We start from the raw sequence: 22,119 nt of genomic DNA, 5'->3' as shown, positions 1-22,119 counted from the left end.
TGGGATTAAAAAATGTAAGATGGAGCTGAATTAATGTAACCCTCCCCTATTATATATTCTGCCAATGCAGCATAAAGTAAACTGTCAAGTAGAGTTGCAGTGAGCTGCAAAAATGTTGGTTGTGTTGCGTAACTTGTAAGTATATTTTGACTGTGCAGATACTCAAAAGGATTTAGGAGGGGGAAAAAAACCCAAAAACTTAAAATCCAGTCTTTCTGGCAGCAGATAAAAATCAGTCACATCCTAAAAGTATAAAATCCTCGTGCAGGAAGGCTATGCAGTCTTTCGTGGAAAATCGTATTAGTTGTAGAAGTCATCAAACGACATCAAGCATCACATTGTGCGACTAGTATTCTCCAGTTTTCATTAGCAGCCTTGTTGGGAGTGGTTTCCACTGACCGACTCTGACTAATGTGTTGTCTTGTTGTGTAAACTTCGTGTCTACTTCATGGCTTTCTATTGATCTTGAGTCTTGTTCATTTAGCTTCCTTCGATACACGCGGCTACCTGAACTGTCCAGCCTGATGTAACCACAGGCCATTTGATAATTGATACTGAGGCAGGCAGTTTTTTTCATTATGTCTTCAAGTCTCCTAATTAAAGCTGCGCTTGGCCCTTTAGTCCCATCAACCAGAGAGCAGGGGAGCTATCAACGTATCTTTGTGAGGATCAGCGGAGTGGTAAGGAGGAAGATGACGCCTCCTGGAATAGAATCTGCTGACTGGGGAGTGCACCTACAGCAGGAAATGTCTCTCCACTCCGCGACCCATTAAAGAGCCTACGGAGAGTGTTTCTGTGCAACTCTCTGAGGATTAGCTCCACATTATTCTCTTCCATCATCAGTGTCTGATTTATTTCTCTTGTACTATGCTGTGCCTGAGCTCAGGAGAGGCGTAGTGCTTCAGCCTGGATATAATAAAGACACTCTCAGAGAACTTCTGCCGTAAATTGTACAAGCAAGAAGCAACCCTCAAATATTTTTTACAATGCACCAGGTTTACACTAAGAATTGACACCCAAAAAGGGGGTCAATTCCACATGTCCATAGTGAAAAGGCATATATTTGAAGATCGATTTCGGGATTTTATTAATCGATATGAATTGGAGAATGAATTATTTGAACCCAGCCATAATCTTGTCATTTATCCACCCCCCCCCCCCTCCCTCAGGTATCTTGATGACTGAATCCCCAAATGAAGACATTCATGGTGATGAAATAAGACAACTCACTGCAACACAACCAACTGAAACGCATCTTATTTACACCCTGCAAGCACTTTGATTGATCCATGGAACATCATCTTCAGCCACTCGATTGGGATTTCTTTGCACTTTGTAATCACAATAAATGCCCCTCTAGGGCTGCTTCAGGATAACACTTCAAAAATGGACAAATTAAACTGAGGATCGTGCCGATGATTTGAAGTTAAAACTGTGACCTCGGCTTTTGTATTGTTGACTTCTCTTGAGGGATCTACCGTAATTAAACACTCACTGAGCATGCCTCGGCTTGCTGCTCGGCTCGCCAGAAGGCTTATTCATTTGCGCTACTAATTTGCCCCGCGGTAGATCTGCTGAAACTATTTCTTTGCCCTGTGGCCTTGTGGGCAACACTGTGGCCGAGTTCAATCTGTTGACATCTGCCACATTTTCAACATGTGATCTCCTTCTGGGTTAAGAAATCAAACTCGCTATAACAAAGGTGACCCTGCATGTTCCTCATCTCTTCTGTCTGCAAAGTAAAACCTACACATCAAGCGATTTGAACCGTCAAAACATTCCCTCACTTCCACGATGAGTGACACAAACTACTGGGTTGTGGACTATGAAGTCTCCTCTCCTGCTCCGCCCGGCTTCCCCAGGGGCCCGGCGGTGCTGCAGCCCACGGCAGGGCACCCCGAGCAGGGAACGGCCCTGTGTTTTGTTGGCCTCCTCGTTCTGCTGCTGCTCTTTCTGGTTGTTCGCTGCATCCGTATCTTATTAGACCCGTACAGCAGCATGCCGTCATCCTCGTGGACGGACCATAAGGACGGGCTGGACAGAGGACAGTTTGATTATGCGCTGGTGTGAAGATAAGGGGTGATCGGGAGATGGAGAGAGGGATGAATTTGGAGATATGTAAAGATTTTTTTGAGGGACTTCACTGTTTAAAGCTTCTATTTCCAAAATTTTCAGCTCCTGAAAATGAAAGAAACTGCATGTTTGTTGTTTGGATGGGGTACTGGAATGCAATGCTGTAAAGATAACAGCATTAAAAAAACATTAAACCGTATCTGTATGAGGATTTAATTCAGAGAGAAATGGAGGAGAACTACCAGAAGTCCTGCATCCATTTTAATTCAAAGTAAATGAATGATGTATTGGAGACTTATGGTGTGTATGATGTCACACTGCAGCTTCTAGAGTAACAGTGATCAGTATCGCAGCATTACATTAAGACTCCTGTTTGTCATGTCATTTTGTAATTCTATAATGTGTTTACAAATCCCAGGGCTGAATTATAAATAGAGAGCAGAGCTGCTGCAAGAGAGGCTCTGATTGAATAAAAGAGAAATCAAATATGTTTAGGGCAGACATGGAAGTCATTTAGACAGAATTAATATGCACTATTACAGCAGATTTAAAGCTTTGAGCCTTTTTGGGAAATGCAGCTGAACCAAGGATTCAGAAGATGTCGTAGTTTCTCTGAAACTGGAAACCTTTTATTTTTAATGTGAACTATGCTGGATATTGTAAGGTATTTGTACCACCTCTAACATGATCCTCAGGTAAAATGATTCCTAACTAACCAAAGCCTCTATAATTCGAGGGAATCACTTGATTTGTCTTCTGAAATTGTTTGTGTCACTCTATTTTCTTTCAAATTCCCTGTGTCCTAAATTTCAATCTCATCTCATTATGAAAGCTGATGTATTATAATACATAACAGTTAACACAACATATTTTTATTTGAGGTTTTGCTAGTTCATGTCGCAATCCCTTTAAGAGGCTTATGAAGCTCAGTTGTGATTATGAACTGCATCTATACCAATTTCCTCTCCCTAATCCTTTTTGCCTTTAGGGTTAGTGCACCAGCCAAATCAGTTCAACAGTGCCTGTAGGAATATGTGAAAAGCTAATATCTATTTCATACTAATTTTACCTTTTGCCACTTGTTTTGTAATATTGTTTCTGCCCTTATTAAAGTGGAAAGTCCTCTCTTTATAAAACAAAAAATGGTAAAGTATTGATATTTGATTGATTTGTTAAAAAATTGATTTGTTTCATTAATGATGACCAAAAGACTATTTATCAATACCAACCTATTGTATATGGTCCAGCTTCCTGGATGTAGACTCTTGGTTGTAAAAAAAGTTATTTTCCTAATGTTTCTTTAAACTGGTATTCTGTTTTGTTTTTTTTATGAAATAAAAAAACTTTTGTCTTGATTTTATAGTTTCATCACTTTACAGACCACACACACACACACACACACACACACACACACACACACACAGGCACCACATATATAACACACAAACCTTTACTTGAGCAAATGCTGTCCTCACTGCCGCCCTCCAATCAATACAAGCAAGAGTTAGAGCAAATTAAATCAATCAAATAATCAATTGGAGGCTCGTAAAGAGACACAGTCATTTAATTTACGAGGACCGGACCTCACAGAGTAAGATCACCCCCCCAAGATAAAATATATACCTCCGCTGAGTGACTTAGACCCTCATCACAGCACTCTGCTTGTTCGGATGAGAGAAACAAATCAGTGGTAACATGTTTTCAAAGATTTGCATCGGTCTTCTCAAAAAGAATAGCCAAAGCACTAAACAAGAATATTTAAAGTGATTTAGGTAAGAATTATGGGACGCCTGCATTAAATACAGTGGTATTCATTCTTTTAATTAATTAATCATCATTATAAAAAAAACGTGTTATTTGAAGTCATACAGTTTTAAAGTGCATTTCCTGAACACATCTTCATTTGGGTTTTCCCCATATTTCCCCTTTCAGCTTCATCCTCTGTGGTATTAGATCTCCTTGGCCTTTGCATCAGTTTGTGAGCACTCTCTTTCAGGAACTTAGCCATCTGATTCGCTGAGACCTCTTCTGGATAATCAGCTATGGACTGATCAGTCAGTGCTCAAAAGTGTTTCTACACTATGAGACCATATGAGACAAAAACAGACCCCCCCCCACCCCCAACTCATTAGTCCGGCAATTCACAGGGCAGATTTTGCTTCAGTGGGTCCTGACAAATAACCTCCTTCATAAAAAACAAAACAAAGGCTCTCAGTTCCCATCGCTCTTTCACGTACACACACTTTTGCATGTCTCACGCTGATATGCAAATAAGGCTGCATCACAGAAAAACATGACCTCAGGCCTGACATGCATGACATAAACTGTTCTGGGTAAGCATATTGTATGTGACACTTTAACATGCCACAATATAGCTGTGATTGAGAGTGTAAATAAATGAAAACGATACTAGTAATACTACTATAATTAGTGTCATTTAGTTGTTTAGCGTTTATTAAAAAACTAAAACATATAAATGTTACTTTAATATTTAAAAAGACAAAGAAGTTCTCTGACTGTGGCTCCATTTGAAGTAAGTAGCTGCAATGGCTGGTGTTGTAGCCTCTGCAGATCTGATAACCTCTCACTCTCTTTTTTATTTTTTATTTTACATGCACACGTAAGACACCTGTGTCTCTGTCTCAGTTCATGGACACACCACATCCATGGGCAGGTGCACACAGTATGCAAATAACTTCCTGAATCTGGACAAGGGTCATTTTCAGCTAGTCTGACTCCATCCCACAGAAACACACTTGCACATAACCCCCCCCACACACACACACACACACACACACACACCCATACACTGAAATATCAGTGTGTTGTTAAAAATGTCTCACCGTTGCTGCTGCGGTCATAAACCGATCCAGGAATGAGGGCCTCCTCATGGCTGTGCTCATCAATCGTCCACCCTGCAAAATAAAAAGAACAAGCAACATTATTTTGAGTGTTTTGGGGGCATGCCTTATTTTTCTTTGGAATGTACAGTGATTTATTAACCTGTATTATTTAAACTACTTGCCATAAGTGCATGAGTACATTTTGAATTGCATCCTAAATTCTTCACATGCCCTGCCAGAAAATAACATATTCATATCCAGCTAAGAAAACCTGATTTCAGCGTTCTATATGCCCCGTGTAAAGGAAATTCATTCTCTGCATTTAACCCATCCCTCAAGGGAGCAGTGTATGTAACACACACGCACGCACCCACACACCCACACACACACACACACACACACACACACACACACACACACAAACACACAAACAAACAAATCATGTTTGTCTGTTGTAAAACGTACACAAACTCTCTTTCCCTCTGCTACAGTAATATCTCCCAGTATGTCCTGTAAACATACAGCTATGCTTGATACATAACACAGCTGCGGTCCTGACTGATGAGCATGGCAAAAATGAATAGTTCATCTGCAAAACGGTAATGATATTATCAGCAGACAGCTGGCTTATCTCCCTACAGACAAGGGTTATCAGCAGAGAGCGTTGGTTCAAGAGGAGGATGGGGTGAGGAGGACTGGGTGTGCGTGTGTGTTGGCATGGGTTAAGGAGGAGTGTGTGACTGACTCTATGTGTGTGTGTGTGTGTGTGTGTGTGTGTGTGTGTGTGTGTGTGTGTGTGTGTGTTTTAAGGGAGTGTGTGTTATTAGAGTTTGTGTTTAAGCAGTCAAACACAAAGCCCTCAGGGACAGCATGCACATTTATTCAGAGTAACGTCTGTGTGCACACAGGCATGTTTACCTTCAAACTAAGTCATGGAAATGTCCTGGATTGTTGCTAGGGGGTTTAGGGTTACCTAACAGCCTCCTACCGAGTGGTAACTCAGGAGATGTATGTTATATCTACAATTAGTATAAGGAAATGTAATAAGATACACTTGGTATTTCCTGTCAAAGATGTGTTGTGCATTTTATGTTAACTATTGATAACAGTATCCATGAACTTGGTTTAATAATTGAACCAGTGTGTTTTATTGGTATTTCCTGTCAAAAATGTGTCATGCATTTTATGTTAACAAAGTGTACAATAGCCATGAACTTGGTTTAATAATTGAACCTGGTTTAATAATTGAACCAGAGTGTGTTTTATTGCTCATGAGTTCAACTTTTAATTTGTAAATTATAAATATTAAATATGTTATCTCTTCTCTCAAAAGTCACATAGCCTATCACTGCTGCTGTTACTGTCTTAAGTCAATGTATTCAGGTTACAGGGCTTATGAACTGAATTGACATGGTTTAGCCTAAATTTATTAGACCAAAGTGTAGGCTACTGACGTTGAGTTCAGTATTTTCTTTGTTGGCCATGCTGAGCAGTGAGCCGTCGCTCAGAGCAGGAGACGCCCCTTGACGCCGCTCTACCGTCAAGCTACAACATCAAGACAGTGAATACCGGAAGACTTCAGAATAAAAGCCCACCCGGGTTACCTTTACGAGCAATACTGTAGATTGGCTGTACAGAATTGTGAAACACATGGGTTGAAATTGATTCAAAAAATGTTTTTGAAAGGTAGCAAACTAGCTAATTCATTTAGCTGTAAAATATTTTATGACCGTGCCTCGTATGTTTTTTGTGTGCCTCGTATGTTAACCTAGCCTACCTAATTAAGCATTTTAAGGCATCTGCACTTGTTTGTATTGTGTCTTCTGAAAAACGTGCTCTGGGAAACAAAAACGGACGTATTTTAGCAACCACGTTTTTATTTTGGTGACTAAAAACCATTACAAACCGCAACGGTCTTTACCAGCAAATTATTAGGCTATTATTTTGAAATAAGTATTGTCGTCTCCTTGTCGCGCCTAACTTGACACCTGAACCGGGATGACTGAACTGTGGTGAAGTCGTTAGGGTTACAGCGGTCCTGAGGCGCATTAGCAGCCAAATAATTGGCTCAAACTAATTCACAGCTTGATTTATTCTTCTGTCCTCAAGATTAATCGGTTCATCATCTCCGTACAGCTGCCGCCAGGTGAGTCACTTTTATGCAGCCCATTTCTTTCAACAGGTTAACTCCAACTTGGTGTGTTTCACCGTGGAAATGAATCTTTTGTTAATTCTAACTGGTTTTCAACATAGGTGACATTTCTATATAACTGTGTAGGCGTGTACAATATGTATGGCGTACTGGAGTTTATGGTTTTTATTCAGATATTTATAATATAGTTTATTATTTCAGGGCCTTTCTCGTTTCACAGCTTTGTAAACTACATGTATGGTTGTTTTGCGGCATTGTTGACAGACGGAGTAATATTCCTAATGAAGGATGTCAAACTTAATGTATTGTTTATAGCTCTGATGTGACTTGTTAATAATAGTATCCATATTTGAATTGGGATTTTTGTAGTTGAGGTTGAGACGGGTATGAGACAATTATATTATTATTATTATTTTTTTTTTGGTATTTAATCACCTTGGTCATAAAGGCTTCTTCAATAAGATAGACCCAGGGACAGCAGATGTAAAATAGCCTCCTAGCTAATTCTGGCACATTTTACATGTATTAATGTTTTATTAGTGTGCATTGTCCCTGCTTAATAAACCTGAAATAAATAAAATAAGTAAAAGGTGCAGGCTATAGAACAAACACTTTGTTGGACTCTTCACTGACCCCTACAATAGCTGGTGTATTAGCAGACCGATGTGCAAAAGTAACTGGGTTACTATTGCAGAGATGAAACATGAAAGGTTTGACACAGAAATGCTTGGACATTCTCACTAAGGGTGAAACATTGTTGGCTATGCCCTTTGTGCCCTTTGCTATAACGTCCACTATTCTGTCATGACGTGCTAGGTAGTATGTACATTCCTTTGTAAGCATAACAGCCATTCAAGATGCCCAACATTGTTTCAGTGATCTGCTCTGTGATTTGATGCAAACAATGAGTCGTACAGAGATTCATAGATAGAAAAGAGATTTAGAGGCCTCTGAGGTCTGACTCGGCTCACTGCTTACTTAAATCCAAGTGCACAACGTCCCAGATTGGATTTAACCAGAAGAAATCACATTTGGTTGAACTGAGGCTTAACTATGTGGAAACCTCAGCTAAACATCACCGTGTTTACTTTTTCTTCTTGGCCTGTGCCTGTCCACCTGCAGCAGAATGGACCTGCTGCCTGACATCTGGAGGGAGGACTACTGGCTTCCTCCAGGAGTGACCTGGAGAGACGTGGAGCAGCTGGCAGACTCTGAGCGAGCACGACCCCGGGACCTTCTCATAGCTCTGCCTCTCGCACTGGGCTTTGTTGCGCTACGCTACGTGTTTGAGAGGTAAAACATACCTGATCTCTTTGTTCTGTCAAGATCTGGCTTGTGTGCACGGGTTATTGTAGGCTTTACATGATGACAATCAAACACTCTCTTAAACCATCCTGCCTGACCTGAAAAAATACCGACACACAATAAAGCTTAGGATACCCAATCGTCTAATCTGATTTCCTACGGGTGAGCGAGCAGGCATTGATATCATCAGGAAAAAAGAGGCAGACAGAAATTCACTAAAGGGAGGGGTTTCAAATGAAAGTTATTTTAAATTATAGCTGTAAACAACATTATGTTTGCATTAAATGCTTTTTCCTCATCTGATGTTTTTCACTTTGAACTTTAGTCCCAAAATCTACTGAAACTCATGCCCACTTATAAAATTGAGAGAGAAACTATTGGTAGTTGCATTCTATAGCTGCAGTGGGCATAGGAGTGCATAACAAGCCTCATAGGCACTTTTACACACACACACACACACACACACACACACACACACACACACACACACACACACACACACACACACACACACACACACACACACACACTCTTCAGGGGTTTGGATTGGTTGATTGCATCTCCAGAGTGTTAACTGTTGTAACAGTCAGTGGAATCAAATGGCTTGTTACAGCTAATTAAAATGTCATTGTTATTCCTATACTGTGCTACTTTCTTCTGTAGTATTCTGTTATCTCATATATTCTGTATTAGGTATAAGTGTATATATATTTATATGAACAGATATATACTGTTCAGATTATATTTATGTATTTATGGCTTAACAACTGCAGGCTGGTGGCCTGACTGTCCCACAGTGTGTGTTAGCGGTATATCATTTATGTAAGCTGTCTTTTGTTGCCTCCAGGTTTTTTGCCCCACCCATGGGCCGATGTTTGGGGGTGAAGAACAGAATACAAGCGACTGCTGCCCCCTCCCCGAAGCTGGAGTCGTTTTACACCCAGAGGAGCAGACAGCCGACACAGGTTAGTCTGAAAAGGCCTCAGCAGGCATGCCTGCATGTTCGGCTCAATTTGTAGCTCGTGGTCACCTAGAAGAAGTTGGTTTTAATTTTCCAAATGCTCAATTTAAGCGTTTACTTCCTCTTGTTAGTTCGCTGTTGCAATAATGTTCTGGGTGAAAAGCAAGGAAATCATTTTGTGACTGCTCCAGTTCCTTGTTCCTGGTAATCCTATCCATAGGGGAATACACACTATATACATTAAGTCATATACTCTTTCAGCTTTTAGGTAAACTAGAAATGCTTGTATGTATATACAAAATACTAACAAAGACTATAAAAAATGCTTCACCGCATCACACAACCCAATTGAATTAATCCCAGCAGTCCTGTTTGTTTACACAGCCTGCAGACAAGGATCCATCGGCTTCAGGAGACATTAAAAACACCTACACAGAAAAGTCACTTCACTTATTCAGCTAACACTTGTACATTTTGCTTCGACAACACTTTGGGAGTAACTTAACGCCACTTTCCGTTTAGAGTGCAATTGAGATGATCTCTCTGCCGCTATCTTGTTCTCCCTTTTGTCATTTTCCTCCTTTATGCCTGCCGTTTCTGATTACATTATTATACCCAGTGTCTTCCAAGATCACATTCAGCTCTCCATCCCTCCGCATCCCGCTGATTTCTCCCTCCCATTGTTGTTTCAGAGTGAAATTGTTAATTTGATGTCGCTGTGTGGCAAAACGCAGAGGCAGATTGAGACCTGGTTCAGACTTCGCAGAAACCAAGACAGGCCCTGCCAAACCAAGAAGTTTGGTGAAGCTGCGTGAGTGCTGCCTCTCTCTCTCTCTCTCTCTCTCTCTCTCAACACTTTAATTGTTCAGCTTACAGATGACTTCCCTCAACAACACTTTCCTCACCACTCATTCCAGAGACAGCTGGGGAAAACCCCTTCATGAACTTATCGCAAGAGTTTTCACTGCAAAAAAACAAACAAAAGGCACACGTTTAAGCTATCTTAATTATTTTGTTTGACTTGTTTAACTTCTTAAAAGTCCCTTTTTGATTGGATGTTCAATTGTCTGATCTGTCTGATGAAGTGTTTTTTTTGGCAGTTGGAGGTTCTTTTTCTACATCACAGCCTTCACGGCTGGACTGGCCTGTTTAATTGATGTGAGTATGAGTTTCCAAAAAAAACGTTTTATTGCAATGACATTGCTATTCAAGTTTTATAGTTTGAAAAGCGTCTTTATTTTTTTCTCTATAGAGACCATGGTTCTGGGACCTGAGGGAATGTTGGAGGAAATATCCAGTTCAGGTGAAGACATAACGTCATCTCATTTTGTCGCTACTGTCCTCCTACATTAAAACATGATGAGGAGAGCCTTGTTTTATGTGGAATGTGTTCATTTTGAGTAGTTTACAAGGGCAGTCTGACCTTAAAACCTGACTAAACGGACTAAATTGGTTTTAAAGAGGAAATTACGGTAAACTATGGTGAACTAATCTCCGTCTTTATTCATGTCACTGAGAACAATTAATATTCTGTCACTTTCCTTTTGACTGAATTACTCTGAAATAAATCTAAATGACTCAGTAACTAAGGAAGGACATTTTTAGGAAGATAAGACATGTTTTATTTATATATTTTATTCCTACTGTTTGCCAGAGTTCTCTAATGCCATTTAAATCTGATTGCTATCAAGCTATGAAAGAAATCGGGTTTCTTTAGCTCTATATACTGTTATTTAACTCAGCCTGTTACTGCATCTAGAGTAACTCTGCCCTAACAATATATTTGTAAAACTAAAACTTCATTTTAGGGATATAACTAATGCTTATTTTCACCATGAATTAGATTTGATAAAAATCCCCCCGAAAGACATTCACTTCAAAAGTGTCAAAATAGCAGAGGATGGTTTCGATCCATCGACCTCTGGGTTATGGGCCCAGCACGCTTCCGCTGCGCCACTCTGCTGCACAGCACAGCTGTTACTCAATGGCCTATAAATAGTGTAGGAGGTCGGTGCGTATAGGCCGCTGTGGACAAGTCACTGACAGTTAACACTGGCACCATAATCCTCTTAGAGATTTTCTTTTCACATCTAACGGTTTGGTCTATAAAATATTAGAAAAGTATAAATACCTCTTACAGTTTCACAAAGCTCAAGGAGACCTCTTCAAATGTCCTATTTTGTCCTACCAAAAAGTCCAAAACCTAAAGATAGGAAATATAAGTGTTACTATCACAGAAGACGAAGAAAGCTACATTAATGATTTAAAAAAAATCAATTATCAAAATAGTTGCAGATTAATGTTCTGTTGATCAACTGATCGATATATCCACTAATGGCTTTAGCTCTAGTTAATTTACTGCTCTCCTTCCATACACCCTTTCGTCAAAAACAAATGGCTTTAAAGACAAAGTTTAACGATACAAATCTTAACTGAAAGAATGTAGCTATTAACTGTAAATTCTCATCTACATTATGAGTTTTGTTCCTCTGTTGCTAACCACTGATGGTTTCATTTTTGTGCCAGGGGTAAATGTCCTGGTGTTATTGAATCATTTTTTTTTTTATTCCATTGAATAATGTTTTATCCACAGATCATGGAGAGAGCTCATTACTGGTACTACATGCTAGAGTTGGGTTTTTATGGTTCTTTGCTACTCCGAATCTCTGTGGACGTCAAGAGGAAGGTGAGGACCTCAACATCCATTCTAACCTACATTGCTTCAAAACACATTTTCCCTTTAGATAATGACATCAGTGAAGGTACAAGCCCTATGTTTGCTTCAGCCTGGTAATATTTCTTATTTGAAGTGTTGCACAATTCTGCTTCAATGAGAAAGTTCACTAACACATGGTTAATCAGTGACTATACAAATTATTTTGTTGCCATACGAAGATAGTTTCGTTTCACTGAGTAGATACCATTCATATGTTTGATTTGTCAGGATTTTAAAGAGCAGGTGATCCACCATTTGGCTACCATCTTCCTGCTGAGTTTCTCCTACTGTGCCAACTACCTTCGCATCGGCACCTTGGTCATGCTGCTTCATGACTCCTCTGACATCCTGCTCGAGGTAACGCTTGATCTCACAGACTCTCCCCCCATAATTGCTGCGTTCATGTAGCGTTGGTGGGATTCAAAAGAACAACTTGTACATTCAGTACATTAACCATTTCATCTATTCAGGCTCTAGGGCCATGGTCAAACAAATAGAATGAATCTCTTCGGGGCATGTCACTATAGATTCACATCCATGTTGGCTTTATGTCTGCGTCTGTGAAGCCGTACACACTGGCTGCCTAAATTAAGTAAGCTACAAGCAGAGGTTTTACTTTGTGCTTCAAGTTGTTCTTAGAAAGTAGAATTGTGTCTAGTCTGAGCAGGCAGATCCTGTGATTGAGGCCTGATAGCTAAAAGTACTTTAGCAGCCCTAGGTGGCCTTTGTTTACCGGTACAAAACAATGGATTGTACGTGAGAATTTAAAGAAAGTATCTATCTGTAAAAGGAAGGAATCTCTGTCCGACGGTCCGTCTGTCTGTCTTACTCATATGAGGCCGTATAGCAGAGGCTTAATAGTTTTAAAACTTATCCACCAAAAAAAAATACCCTACACATGCCGCACCTGGCACACACACACACACACACACACACACACACACACACACACACACACACACACACAAACAGTGCTATCCCTCTAAGAATATTAACTAGGCCTAATATTTAATGTTGATGCAGAGTCAGGGCTCTGCGGACTGACTGCAGCTCATCTTCACCTGGCTGTCTGCAATTTTAACCCTCCTGCGTGGGAGCGGGCAGTGAAAAAAACAAAAAAACAAAATGATGGTGTCAACAAACGAGTTTGAAAAGAAGATTAAAAGGTCATGTACTGCTCACCGGCTGCACAGTCTCAGCTGGTGTCTGTATCAGCAGAACTGTGTCCACAAAAACAAAACAAGGAAATAACAACTGCGGCTCTAATTACAGAAGAGACAAACTGCTGGCTTTCTCATTAACGTTACGTGACAGAGGAAAAGCAATGAGGCCAGCCAGAGTGACATTAACACCACTTTGACACAACGCAGTGCTTTCTACAGTTACGGTGGCATCTTCCGACTGTTAGCAGCTTATCTCTCATCAACTTCTCACAGAACTTCATCTTCTGAATTTATTATAATTTTGAGTTGTTTTTTTTAAAGCTTCCCGCCGTCTCCCGTGCTGCATTACCACTCTCTTCCTGAACTGTTTCTAATGTGCCAGCGGGGGCGCTGTTCCGCCAAAACATGACATAAAGAGTACTGACTAACTAACTCTGTTGGCAGGCCAGCAGGCGTTTATGCATTGTCAGAATTAGTGGTGGAAGTATTTAGATCTTTAATCAGCATCAAAAATACTTAAAGTACTAAAAGCAAAAGTACTCATTATGCAGGATAATAAATATTATTACTAAATAATGATAAGTGCATTCATGTGCTATCGCACTAATATTGTAGCTGGTAAAGTTGGGGCTTTATTATTTTATATACTGCTAGGTAGCTTAATCTTTGTAGCAACACTATGTAACTTTTAGCCCTACAGGTTGTCTCATTGGAACTACAGCTGCAGCTAAAAGTTACATAGTGTTGCTTTAATAGTACACAATTTATTAGTTGATTATATTTTGTATTAATAATCTAAATCTGCAAAGTAACTTGAGATGTCAAATCAAGTGGTGGAGTAAAGAGTATAATATTTGCCTCTGAGATGTAGTGGAGTATAAAGCAGCATAAAATAGAAATATTAAAAGGAAAGTACAAGTACCTCAAACTTGTTTAGTGCAGTACTTGAGTAAATGTACTAAGTGACGGTTGAGAAAGCTGCAAGCAGCAATACAGGAGGCCAAGCTATTGCCTGTACTGGTATACATAAAGAAAGTTGCGCTGGATTCCTGCAATCAGTAAGACATGTCAAAAGAAACAGCAGCAAAGACAACAATAAAGACATACGCATGATGCTGATAACATTTCAAATGTATGCAATCTGCTCGTGTTACAGACTCTTATCTGCGCTGACAAAAATGAGCACGTGAGCTTATACATGCTCGTTTTTTAATTTCCCCATGTTGACGACATGTTTCCCTCTTTACCTATTATTCTAATCCCCAGTGTTGGCTCATTAACTCGTTTTGCCTAATGGTTAACCCATGTTTTGTTTAGTGTGGTGACTTTGCTTTACATTAGCTTCAATTATGGTTTGTATTTGTTCATGTGTATTTTGTAGTCTGCCAAGATGTTCAACTACGGCACTGGCTGGAGGAGAACTTGTGACACGCTGTTTGTTGTGTTTACTTTGGTCTTCCTTGTGACTCGACTGGTGATTTTTCCCACCAAGTAAGGTTAACTCTTAAGATGTTTGTTTTTTCCTTTTTCATTTTTGGCAATAAAATGTTTAACTACTTAATGCAGCATGGCTGACTTGTAGTCTGTTGTCAGAAAAACCTTTTTTCAACATTCCTTTTATTATTTGATACCTTCAGAATCATCCATACCACTCTGGTACTGTCCATGGAGGATTTTAAACCTTTTCCCGGCTACTACTTTTTCAACGTCCTGCTGATGGTGCTGCAGGTTCTTCACATCTTCTGGGCTGGCCTAATCTTGCGCATGGTTTATAAGTTCCTGAAAGGCAAGGTGAGAATCAGTAGTGAAATCAAACAGAGAGCCTCTCTGACTAGTATTTGTAATCCTTGCAAAGTAGCTTTGATATGGATGGACATGTGGAGTCGATTTCTAAATGAACATCTCAGATAAGACTAGTTCCTCAGTTTGGTCAGGTTTTTTTTTTTTTTTTTTTTTTTTAAACCTTGTATCTGCTTCTGTCTCCAGCTGGAAAAAGATGAACGCAGTGATGAAGAGAGCGACGTTGAAGAAGAAGAGGACAATAACGGGAGAAATGTGGATCAAGGAGGAGATCATTGTTGGGAGAGAAGTAAAGACAAACTGAACTCCAAACTGTCTATGCTGACCAACAATTGTGTCCTAAATAACTTGACCAACCACAGGGAGTCTGTAGCCGACAAGATGCGAAAAGCTGATTAAAGTCTTGATGATTATCTTTTACAGAAAGTCACAGTTTTAGAAAATGAAACAGCCTTGGTTTACATTGAGTGGTATAACATTTGAAAGATTGGGAAAGCGATTGGGAAAGAGTTTGAAAGATGTGATTCTTCACAATGTTTACTACAGATTGTGTATGGTGATGCCGCTGCTTCACACTTAATGGAGAGTGGAATTAGACAAGTGATGACCATTTCATAATTAGTCTTTGTAAAATACTGACATAGCAGAGGATAGTTTCGATCTATCGACCTCTGGGTTATGGGCCCAGCACGCTTCCGCTGCGCCACTCTGCTATGCACCCCAGATGGGACTCGAACCCACAATCCCTGGCTTAGGAGGCCAGTGCCTTATCCATTAGGCCACTGGGGCTGCTGCAGATGTTGCAGAACAACTGTTCACAATTCATTGCTCAGTGATAGTGACACAGACACTATAATGTTTTTTTTTTTTTAGTCACTTTGCTTGTTTTCTTTGTTTAATTGTAACTAAGAAATATCAGAATAGCAAAACAAAAGATGAAAACTTATATTAGATAGCTGATGTAAGACCCAGTTATAGACAGAAGTGTTTGTTGAATATTGTAAAACAATGAAATTGTTACACAACATGCAGTAGAAATTTAAATGCAGGAAATAAAATCACTATTTTACTCTTTCTATGTATCTCTCGTGATGATTAAAGACATTGTAATAATTTTGCTATTTGATAAAGTAGAATTCTAGTGTTTAATTCGCCAGTCTTTCAATACTTGCACAGCACAGTCCACAAAAAGACAGCCACCAGCATCTGTAAGGACTCCACACACCCATGCCACCCTATATATATATATATATATATATATATATATATATATATATATATATATATATATATATATATATATATATATATATATATATAGGCATGGAAATAATGGAATTGGAATTTGATTTGTCAGAATGAAACTGAAACATATGTGAGGTACACTGGTAGTATAGGAGGACAACATCCTCAACAAATTGGGCGCCTGCCCTTCTATCCTGAGCTGTGTGGCGATGGCCTGGCAGCGGGCCATTCGCCGTGGCTGTAAGAACATTTTGGTCACATAACATTCGCGATGGTTTAAAGTGAGAAGTACACATATTGAATCACCTTTAACAGAAGCAACAATCACAGAGGGGTGATCAGGCTCGGCAGGTCTGGAAACAGTAGCTGTTGGCTTCGTCCTGTGCGCTGTAAAAACAATTCAGTGTAATTTTCTTCACCCAGACAAGTTTGTTTATGTTTCACAATGTGTCTTTACCTGCGGTCTCTCTAACTACAGTACAATATACAGAGTACAGTCTGAAAACACCCTGTTTAAATTATGAATCAAATCATTTGTATGAGAAATACACAATGCCTTTAAGAAAACACGTAAATCATGGAAACAATATCAATGTATAGTAAGCACACCGCCTGTCAATCAAAGATGTGACAAGTGAACCTATGCAAGATAGGAATCTCACATCCTTGAATGACAGCCTGAAAAAAAGCCTGCCAAAGAAGAAAACACTTACCATCATCGGTGACATGTTAATTCCTTAAGTTAGTGGGAGAGTAAAAGAGCACAAGCATCAGAACAGGCCTGAACATGGCCAACATAACAAACTAGGTGACGGAGAACAGTAATATCAGGTGAATTCTGCTGAGAACAGAATCCTACACTGATGGAGAAAAACCTGTTTGTGGAGACACAGCCGGGGCTCTGGTGGCCCAGAAAGCACAGGTGACATAAGACATAAACAGAGTTAGTCTCTCCAGCTCCTCGCCCTCCTCCGTCACTAGGAGATTAAACAATAACATGTATTTGTACATAAAGTCAGTATTTGCATATTATGTGAACTGACCTAGAGTGCTAGATGAAGGCAGCTATTGTCGTGTACATCTTGCTGTTTTTGACACACTTTACTCCTAAGATGAAGGAAGCATGACTCATGTGGTGTAGCTGATAGAGCTGCTCGATAGGGTTGACCGGGATTTGAATCCTTGTCTCCCGAGCCAAGAAATCATGCTGTAACTTCTTCTTTACCACAGTGCCATCTGGTGGCTCAGACCAGGATGACAACAGGCTGGGTGCTGCATGGAATGTACGGACCAAAGACTGTAAAATAGAATATTAACAGTCTACCAGTGGCTGAAAAAGGCTGGTCTGAAATATACATATGTTATATATTACCCATGGGATAAATAAAGTTATATTTCATCCTGTTATCACAGACTGAAATCATGCTGTAGCTTCTTCTAGTACCCTATTTTTATAAAATATTATATATTTTTATATAATTATATATATTTATTTATTTGTATTATAAATTATAAATATAGGGCACTAGCTTCTTCTGTACCACAGGGCCATCTGGTGGCTGTGACCAGGATGACACTTTCTGGGTGTTATCAGGTGTCAGTTCCATATACAGTATATAAAGTTATGTAACCTGATATAATAGTATCAAAGATTATGTAATTGAAGTAACGCTAGAGATGGAGTGACTATGTGCTTTTATTTTCTGGCTATCCATTAAAAGTGAGTTTTATCTTAAATTGTTATTACGTTAGTTATGTGTTCGTGATAGCTATTAAAGCGGTTTATGCAGTTTAACGGATGTTATATTTCTCTTAACACCTTTTCCTCTTGTGTCACTGTTAACTTTAGCAATTAGTAGCTAGGGTTAGCATAGCGGCGTTATCCAGGACCAACTCGGGTACTGTAGCTATATAATTCATGCCCGTCCCTGTAGCCGAGATAAATTAGCCTGAAGCTAATGCTTAACTACCTGTTCAGGAGGAAATTAGCCAACTCTGTCCTTTTGGGCTCTAAACTGTCTCCATCTTTCAAATACATCTCCAATATGTACCCGGGGTTTGTTACGTCTCTGGTCACGCAAATGCCGTTTTTTAAATTTTTTTATGTCGGGTGGAATCTATCTTCGTTGATCCTGTTCATTTGGTTTATATATGTGTCTTTGTAGCCTGCATTTAACTTAACTATTATAATTTAACTTACTAATCTAGCTAGTTAGCGTACTTATCACTATTATAGTTAGCTTGTAGTAGCGCGTAATTGAGGCAATACGGCAGGATTAGCAAACGAAACTAACAGAGCGAACCAAAATGCTGTTTCTCCACAGTCTAAAAAGTACACCGTTTAAGGTTAAGTCACATGAGACGTTAACGGTACTTACCCTCTATCCCCATTTTCTTGCTAAAAGTTATTTTAATGTCGCGTATGTTGCTATCTCTTTTAATTACATTTTAATTTCGCCAATGATTAGCCACCTAGCTAGCTAGCTAGTGGTGAAAAAGAGAAATGCATGAATTTGAGTATCTGAGCTTGCACTTGCAGGGGGCGCTATTGCAACGTTGATTAACGTGATCGCTGGCAGGCATGGATTTATTAAGACAACTATCAGGTCCTTATGTGCGGTACACAGTATGTAGGGTATACTATTTCATAATTGTTTATGCCTTTTTCACAGACATGGTTGTCTCTGTGGCGCAATCGGTTAGCGCGTTCGGCTGTTAACCGAAAGGTTGGTGGTTCGAGCCCACCCAGGGACGACGTGATTTTTCATATATATATATATTTTTCTTTTACAGTCTTGAGGAATGTTGAGTCGTATGACTGTGAATCGTACACAGCAGATTGTTACCGCGAATACAACGACCTTCCTCCAACTGTACAGATGTGTCAGCGGACCAGATAAAGAAACTGGCTGAACTTGTTTACTTTCTGAAGCACATGACTGAGTTTATCCATTGGGTTTATGAAGTTCCTGTTTTGACTTACCGCAAGTGTATGGTCAATGCATCCTAGGTATGGTCTCGAAGTAAGTGCAGATTTGATCATTTCTCAAAAAGTCGTTTTTGGAAATGCACTACGCAGTCTAGCACGTTTAGGGCTTTTATTATGAAAGGTAAGAACGGAAAGAGTTTCTGGTAAACGCTGGTAAATGCTGCCTCTGTCAAGGTTGAAAGGAGCAGAGGTGGGTAGAGTAGCCAAAAATTGTACTCAAGTAAAAGTACTGTTACTTCAGAATAATATGACTCAAGTAAAAGTAAAAAGTAGTCATCAAAATAATTACTTGAGTAAGAGTAAAAAAGTACTTGGTGAAAAAACTACTCAAGTACTGAGTAACTGTTGAGTAACGTCTGATTTATTTTTTAACAAAAGCATTCAATCAGACGGACAAAAATACAAAATAATCATATTTAGGCAAATTATAGTTCATCCAATCAATTAAATAAATTTAAATTAATTAATTAATTACAAAATAGCTTAAATTAAAATAATCCAGGTAAATTCAAGTACTTAAAAAATAAAATCAATAAAATAATAATACATAAAAAATAAATAAGCACAAGTAACACAAATTTCCAAACATTTACACTTTTTTTTACCAGGCTCTGCAGGCAGAACTAGAACAAGGTAATGGAGCTGCTGTTTGGCATGTTTACTAAGGTAAACATGCTTTCAATCACAAAGGTGGATCACTTGTTATCGGGTTCAATTGCCGTGGTAACTTATGCTGGACGCCTAACCTGGTCGGGAGCAGGTTAAGTTGGAGATAGAGATGTTCCAATACCGATACTGGTATCGGTATCGGCTCCGATACAACCTAAAACGCTGGTATCGGTATCAGGAAGTACTGGAGTTTATGCACCGACCCGATACCACGTAATAAAGCCCTAAAGAAAATCTATGTTAAAGTAGTTTATTTATGTTCTTTTTCCATTATAACTGACTGTCAAACTGCATAATAAAAGAAAGTTCTACGGCATTCATTGTTTATGTTTGTTCATGTTTCACAAAGAGTTTAACCTGAGCCAGACAGACAACAGAGATAGAATCATATCACATCCATACAGGGATAGTAGTATACAGCTGTTAAAACATAATAAAATATATGGCACGCTGGTATCGGATCGGTACTCGGTATCGGCCGATACGCAAGTTCAGGTATCGGAATCGGTATCGGGAAGCAAAAAAGTGGTATCGGGCCATCTCTAGTTGGAGATCAGAGATCAACCGGTGTAAAAGCACCGCCTACTGACCAATCAATACTCCACTGATAACGGGTTCACCGTTCTTAGAAGATCAGGTGGAGCTCGGTGCGCGGAGAGAGAGAGAGGGGGAGAGAGAAAAAGAGTGGGGTGTGCTCATACAAAAAACATTTAGTGACCGACAGCCCCGTTAACATTCCCTGATGGGTATATTTGCCTTGTGTAATGCGCACAGCGGTTTGAATTATGTTTTTATATTTTTTATTTGCTCTCAAGATCGCTTCCACTGCCAGGGTTGCAACTGAAATAAAAGGCTAAAGCAACGTCAGTTTATGGAAAGTACATAATTATGGTCAGATCTTGTGCCTGACTGATGGGGAAGTGATATTGATAGCCAAGAGTTGTGCGCATCTACAGCGTTGGCTATTTCTTTTTTGCCAGCTGTCCTCCTGTTTTAGGAAGCAGCGACTGTAAAACCGTGTCTGTGTTCTTCATATTTATGTAGAATTATAGTTTGCTCTTCTTATGTAAAATATGTGGCTATTGGTCATGTTGTGCTAACATCACCTCTTTTATGTTAACACGCGCCGCTGGATTGTTAACCACCGTCATGACACAGTTTGCGGGACCGCGGTGGTTAGGTTAGGTGAAGCCGGGTAACTGAAAGAAATCCAGGACATGTTGATCTGGCCTCTGGCGTGTTCCTCCTCGTCTGTGTCTGCATTGCCGACGGTTAATTCTGACATTGCCATTTTTGTTTTGCTGCGACTGTAAAGCTAACCCGTCCCGCCGCTGAGTTTGAGTATGGTGACGAGACTGCACAACTACGTTTGATTGGTGAAACACAGTCACGTGGTAGAGCCTTTTTTTAAAACTACTCCTAGAAGTATAATTTTTTCAAAAACTTACTCAAGTAAATGTAGGCTAACGGAGTAAATGTAACTCGTTACTACCCACTTCTGGAAAGGAGTAAAACAAGTTTGCATATATAGCCATGATACGGTCTGTTTGGACAACAGCCAGTTCTCTTACATCCATGCAACAGCCTTCTTGTTGTATTATAATCCTCCTAAATTAACAACACAACGTGATTGGTTGATGACGTCTTTATTCGTGGTGCAACGGCTCTAAAAATCGACCTCGTTCCTAGAAAAAAAAATTACGTCGCTTTATCGCCGCATTAATATTTGTTAAAATTCTGTTTAACTGCAGTAGTTAACTTTACCTTTTGTTTTATAGTGGCTGTGTACAATTGGTAACTGGTTGTTTAAAAAAGCCATCTGAAAACAGCTAAGTATAGCACATACCTGGAAGAGTAATATTGCTTTTCCACACGTTTATGCCTGTTGAACAGGCATAAACATTATAAAGCAGGGATCTTCAACAGGGGGTCCTCAGAGTCACTGCAGGCGGGCCTCGAAATTATTGTTGATTTTTGAAAGGTTTTTCAAAATATTACAACTTCAAAATATACAACTTAACATGATTCCAACATATTATTAGCAAATATAAATCCCCACTGATGATAGGCTTACTGGCCAATAATTTAGTCACTAATTAAAATATGATTTATAAAATCATGCCAACAATTTTAAGGCTATTTGAATAGCTTAGTATTCTATGCAAAAAAAGGTATCTATAAATGCTTTAGGCTGCCTTAAAAG

At 39.4% G+C, this 22,119-nt stretch overlaps 2 protein-coding genes, 1 long non-coding RNA gene and 4 other non-coding genes across 9 annotated transcripts; 3 read left to right on the top strand and 4 right to left on the bottom strand.

Annotated features, from left to right (window-relative positions):
* Window positions 1–1,794: 1,794 nt before the first annotated feature.
* On the top strand, window positions 1,795–2,070 carry ctxn1 (cortexin 1). The gene has a single exon (XM_028593198.1). It carries the CDS (start codon window positions 1,795–1,797, stop codon window positions 2,068–2,070), a length of 276 nt encoding a protein of 91 aa, XP_028448999.1.
* A 4,854-nt stretch (window positions 2,071–6,924) lies between these two features.
* On the top strand, window positions 6,925–16,056 carry LOC114565397 (ceramide synthase 2). 2 transcript variants are annotated; one of them, XM_028593427.1, is made up of 11 exons: window positions 6,925–7,062; window positions 8,194–8,361; window positions 9,221–9,338; window positions 10,027–10,145; window positions 10,435–10,492; window positions 10,587–10,637; window positions 11,928–12,020; window positions 12,279–12,407; window positions 14,595–14,704; window positions 14,851–15,004; window positions 15,200–16,056. In XM_028593427.1, exons 2-11 carry the CDS (start codon window positions 8,195–8,197, stop codon window positions 15,410–15,412), a joined length of 1,212 nt encoding a protein of 403 aa, XP_028449228.1. In that variant the 5' UTR covers window positions 6,925–7,062; window position 8,194; the 3' UTR covers window positions 15,413–16,056. The 2 variants fall into 2 exon arrangements, with proteins under 2 accessions (XP_028449228.1, XP_028449227.1); XM_028593426.1 differs by having other exon boundaries at window positions 8,191–8,361.
* trnam-cau (transfer RNA methionine (anticodon CAU)) lies at window positions 11,226–11,297 on the bottom strand. The gene has a single exon. It is a non-coding gene; the product is annotated as a tRNA-Met (tRNA).
* LOC114565398 (uncharacterized) lies at window positions 14,854–21,840 on the bottom strand. Of its 2 annotated transcripts, none has more exons than XR_003693902.1 (3): window positions 21,763–21,840; window positions 16,565–16,645; window positions 14,854–14,992 (listed from the first exon to the last, which is right to left on the bottom strand). It is a non-coding gene; the product is annotated as an uncharacterized LOC114565398 (long non-coding RNA). The 2 variants fall into 2 exon arrangements; XR_003693901.1 differs by lacking the exon at window positions 21,763–21,840 and adding an exon at window positions 17,302–17,547.
* Window positions 15,655–15,726, bottom strand: trnam-cau (transfer RNA methionine (anticodon CAU)). Its single transcript has one exon. It is a non-coding gene; the product is annotated as a tRNA-Met (tRNA).
* On the bottom strand, window positions 15,730–15,802 carry trnar-ccu (transfer RNA arginine (anticodon CCU)). Its single transcript has one exon. It is a non-coding gene; the product is annotated as a tRNA-Arg (tRNA).
* Window positions 18,939–19,012, top strand: trnan-guu (transfer RNA asparagine (anticodon GUU)). The gene has a single exon. It is a non-coding gene; the product is annotated as a tRNA-Asn (tRNA).
* Window positions 21,841–22,119: the final 279 nt, after the last annotated feature.

The sequence above is a fragment of the Perca flavescens genome, chromosome 12 (assembly GCF_004354835.1).
Source record: "Perca flavescens isolate YP-PL-M2 chromosome 12, PFLA_1.0, whole genome shotgun sequence".
Classification (NCBI taxonomy): domain Eukaryota; kingdom Metazoa; phylum Chordata; class Actinopteri; order Perciformes; family Percidae; genus Perca; species Perca flavescens.
This window is presented reverse-complemented; position numbering and strand designations above follow the sequence as displayed.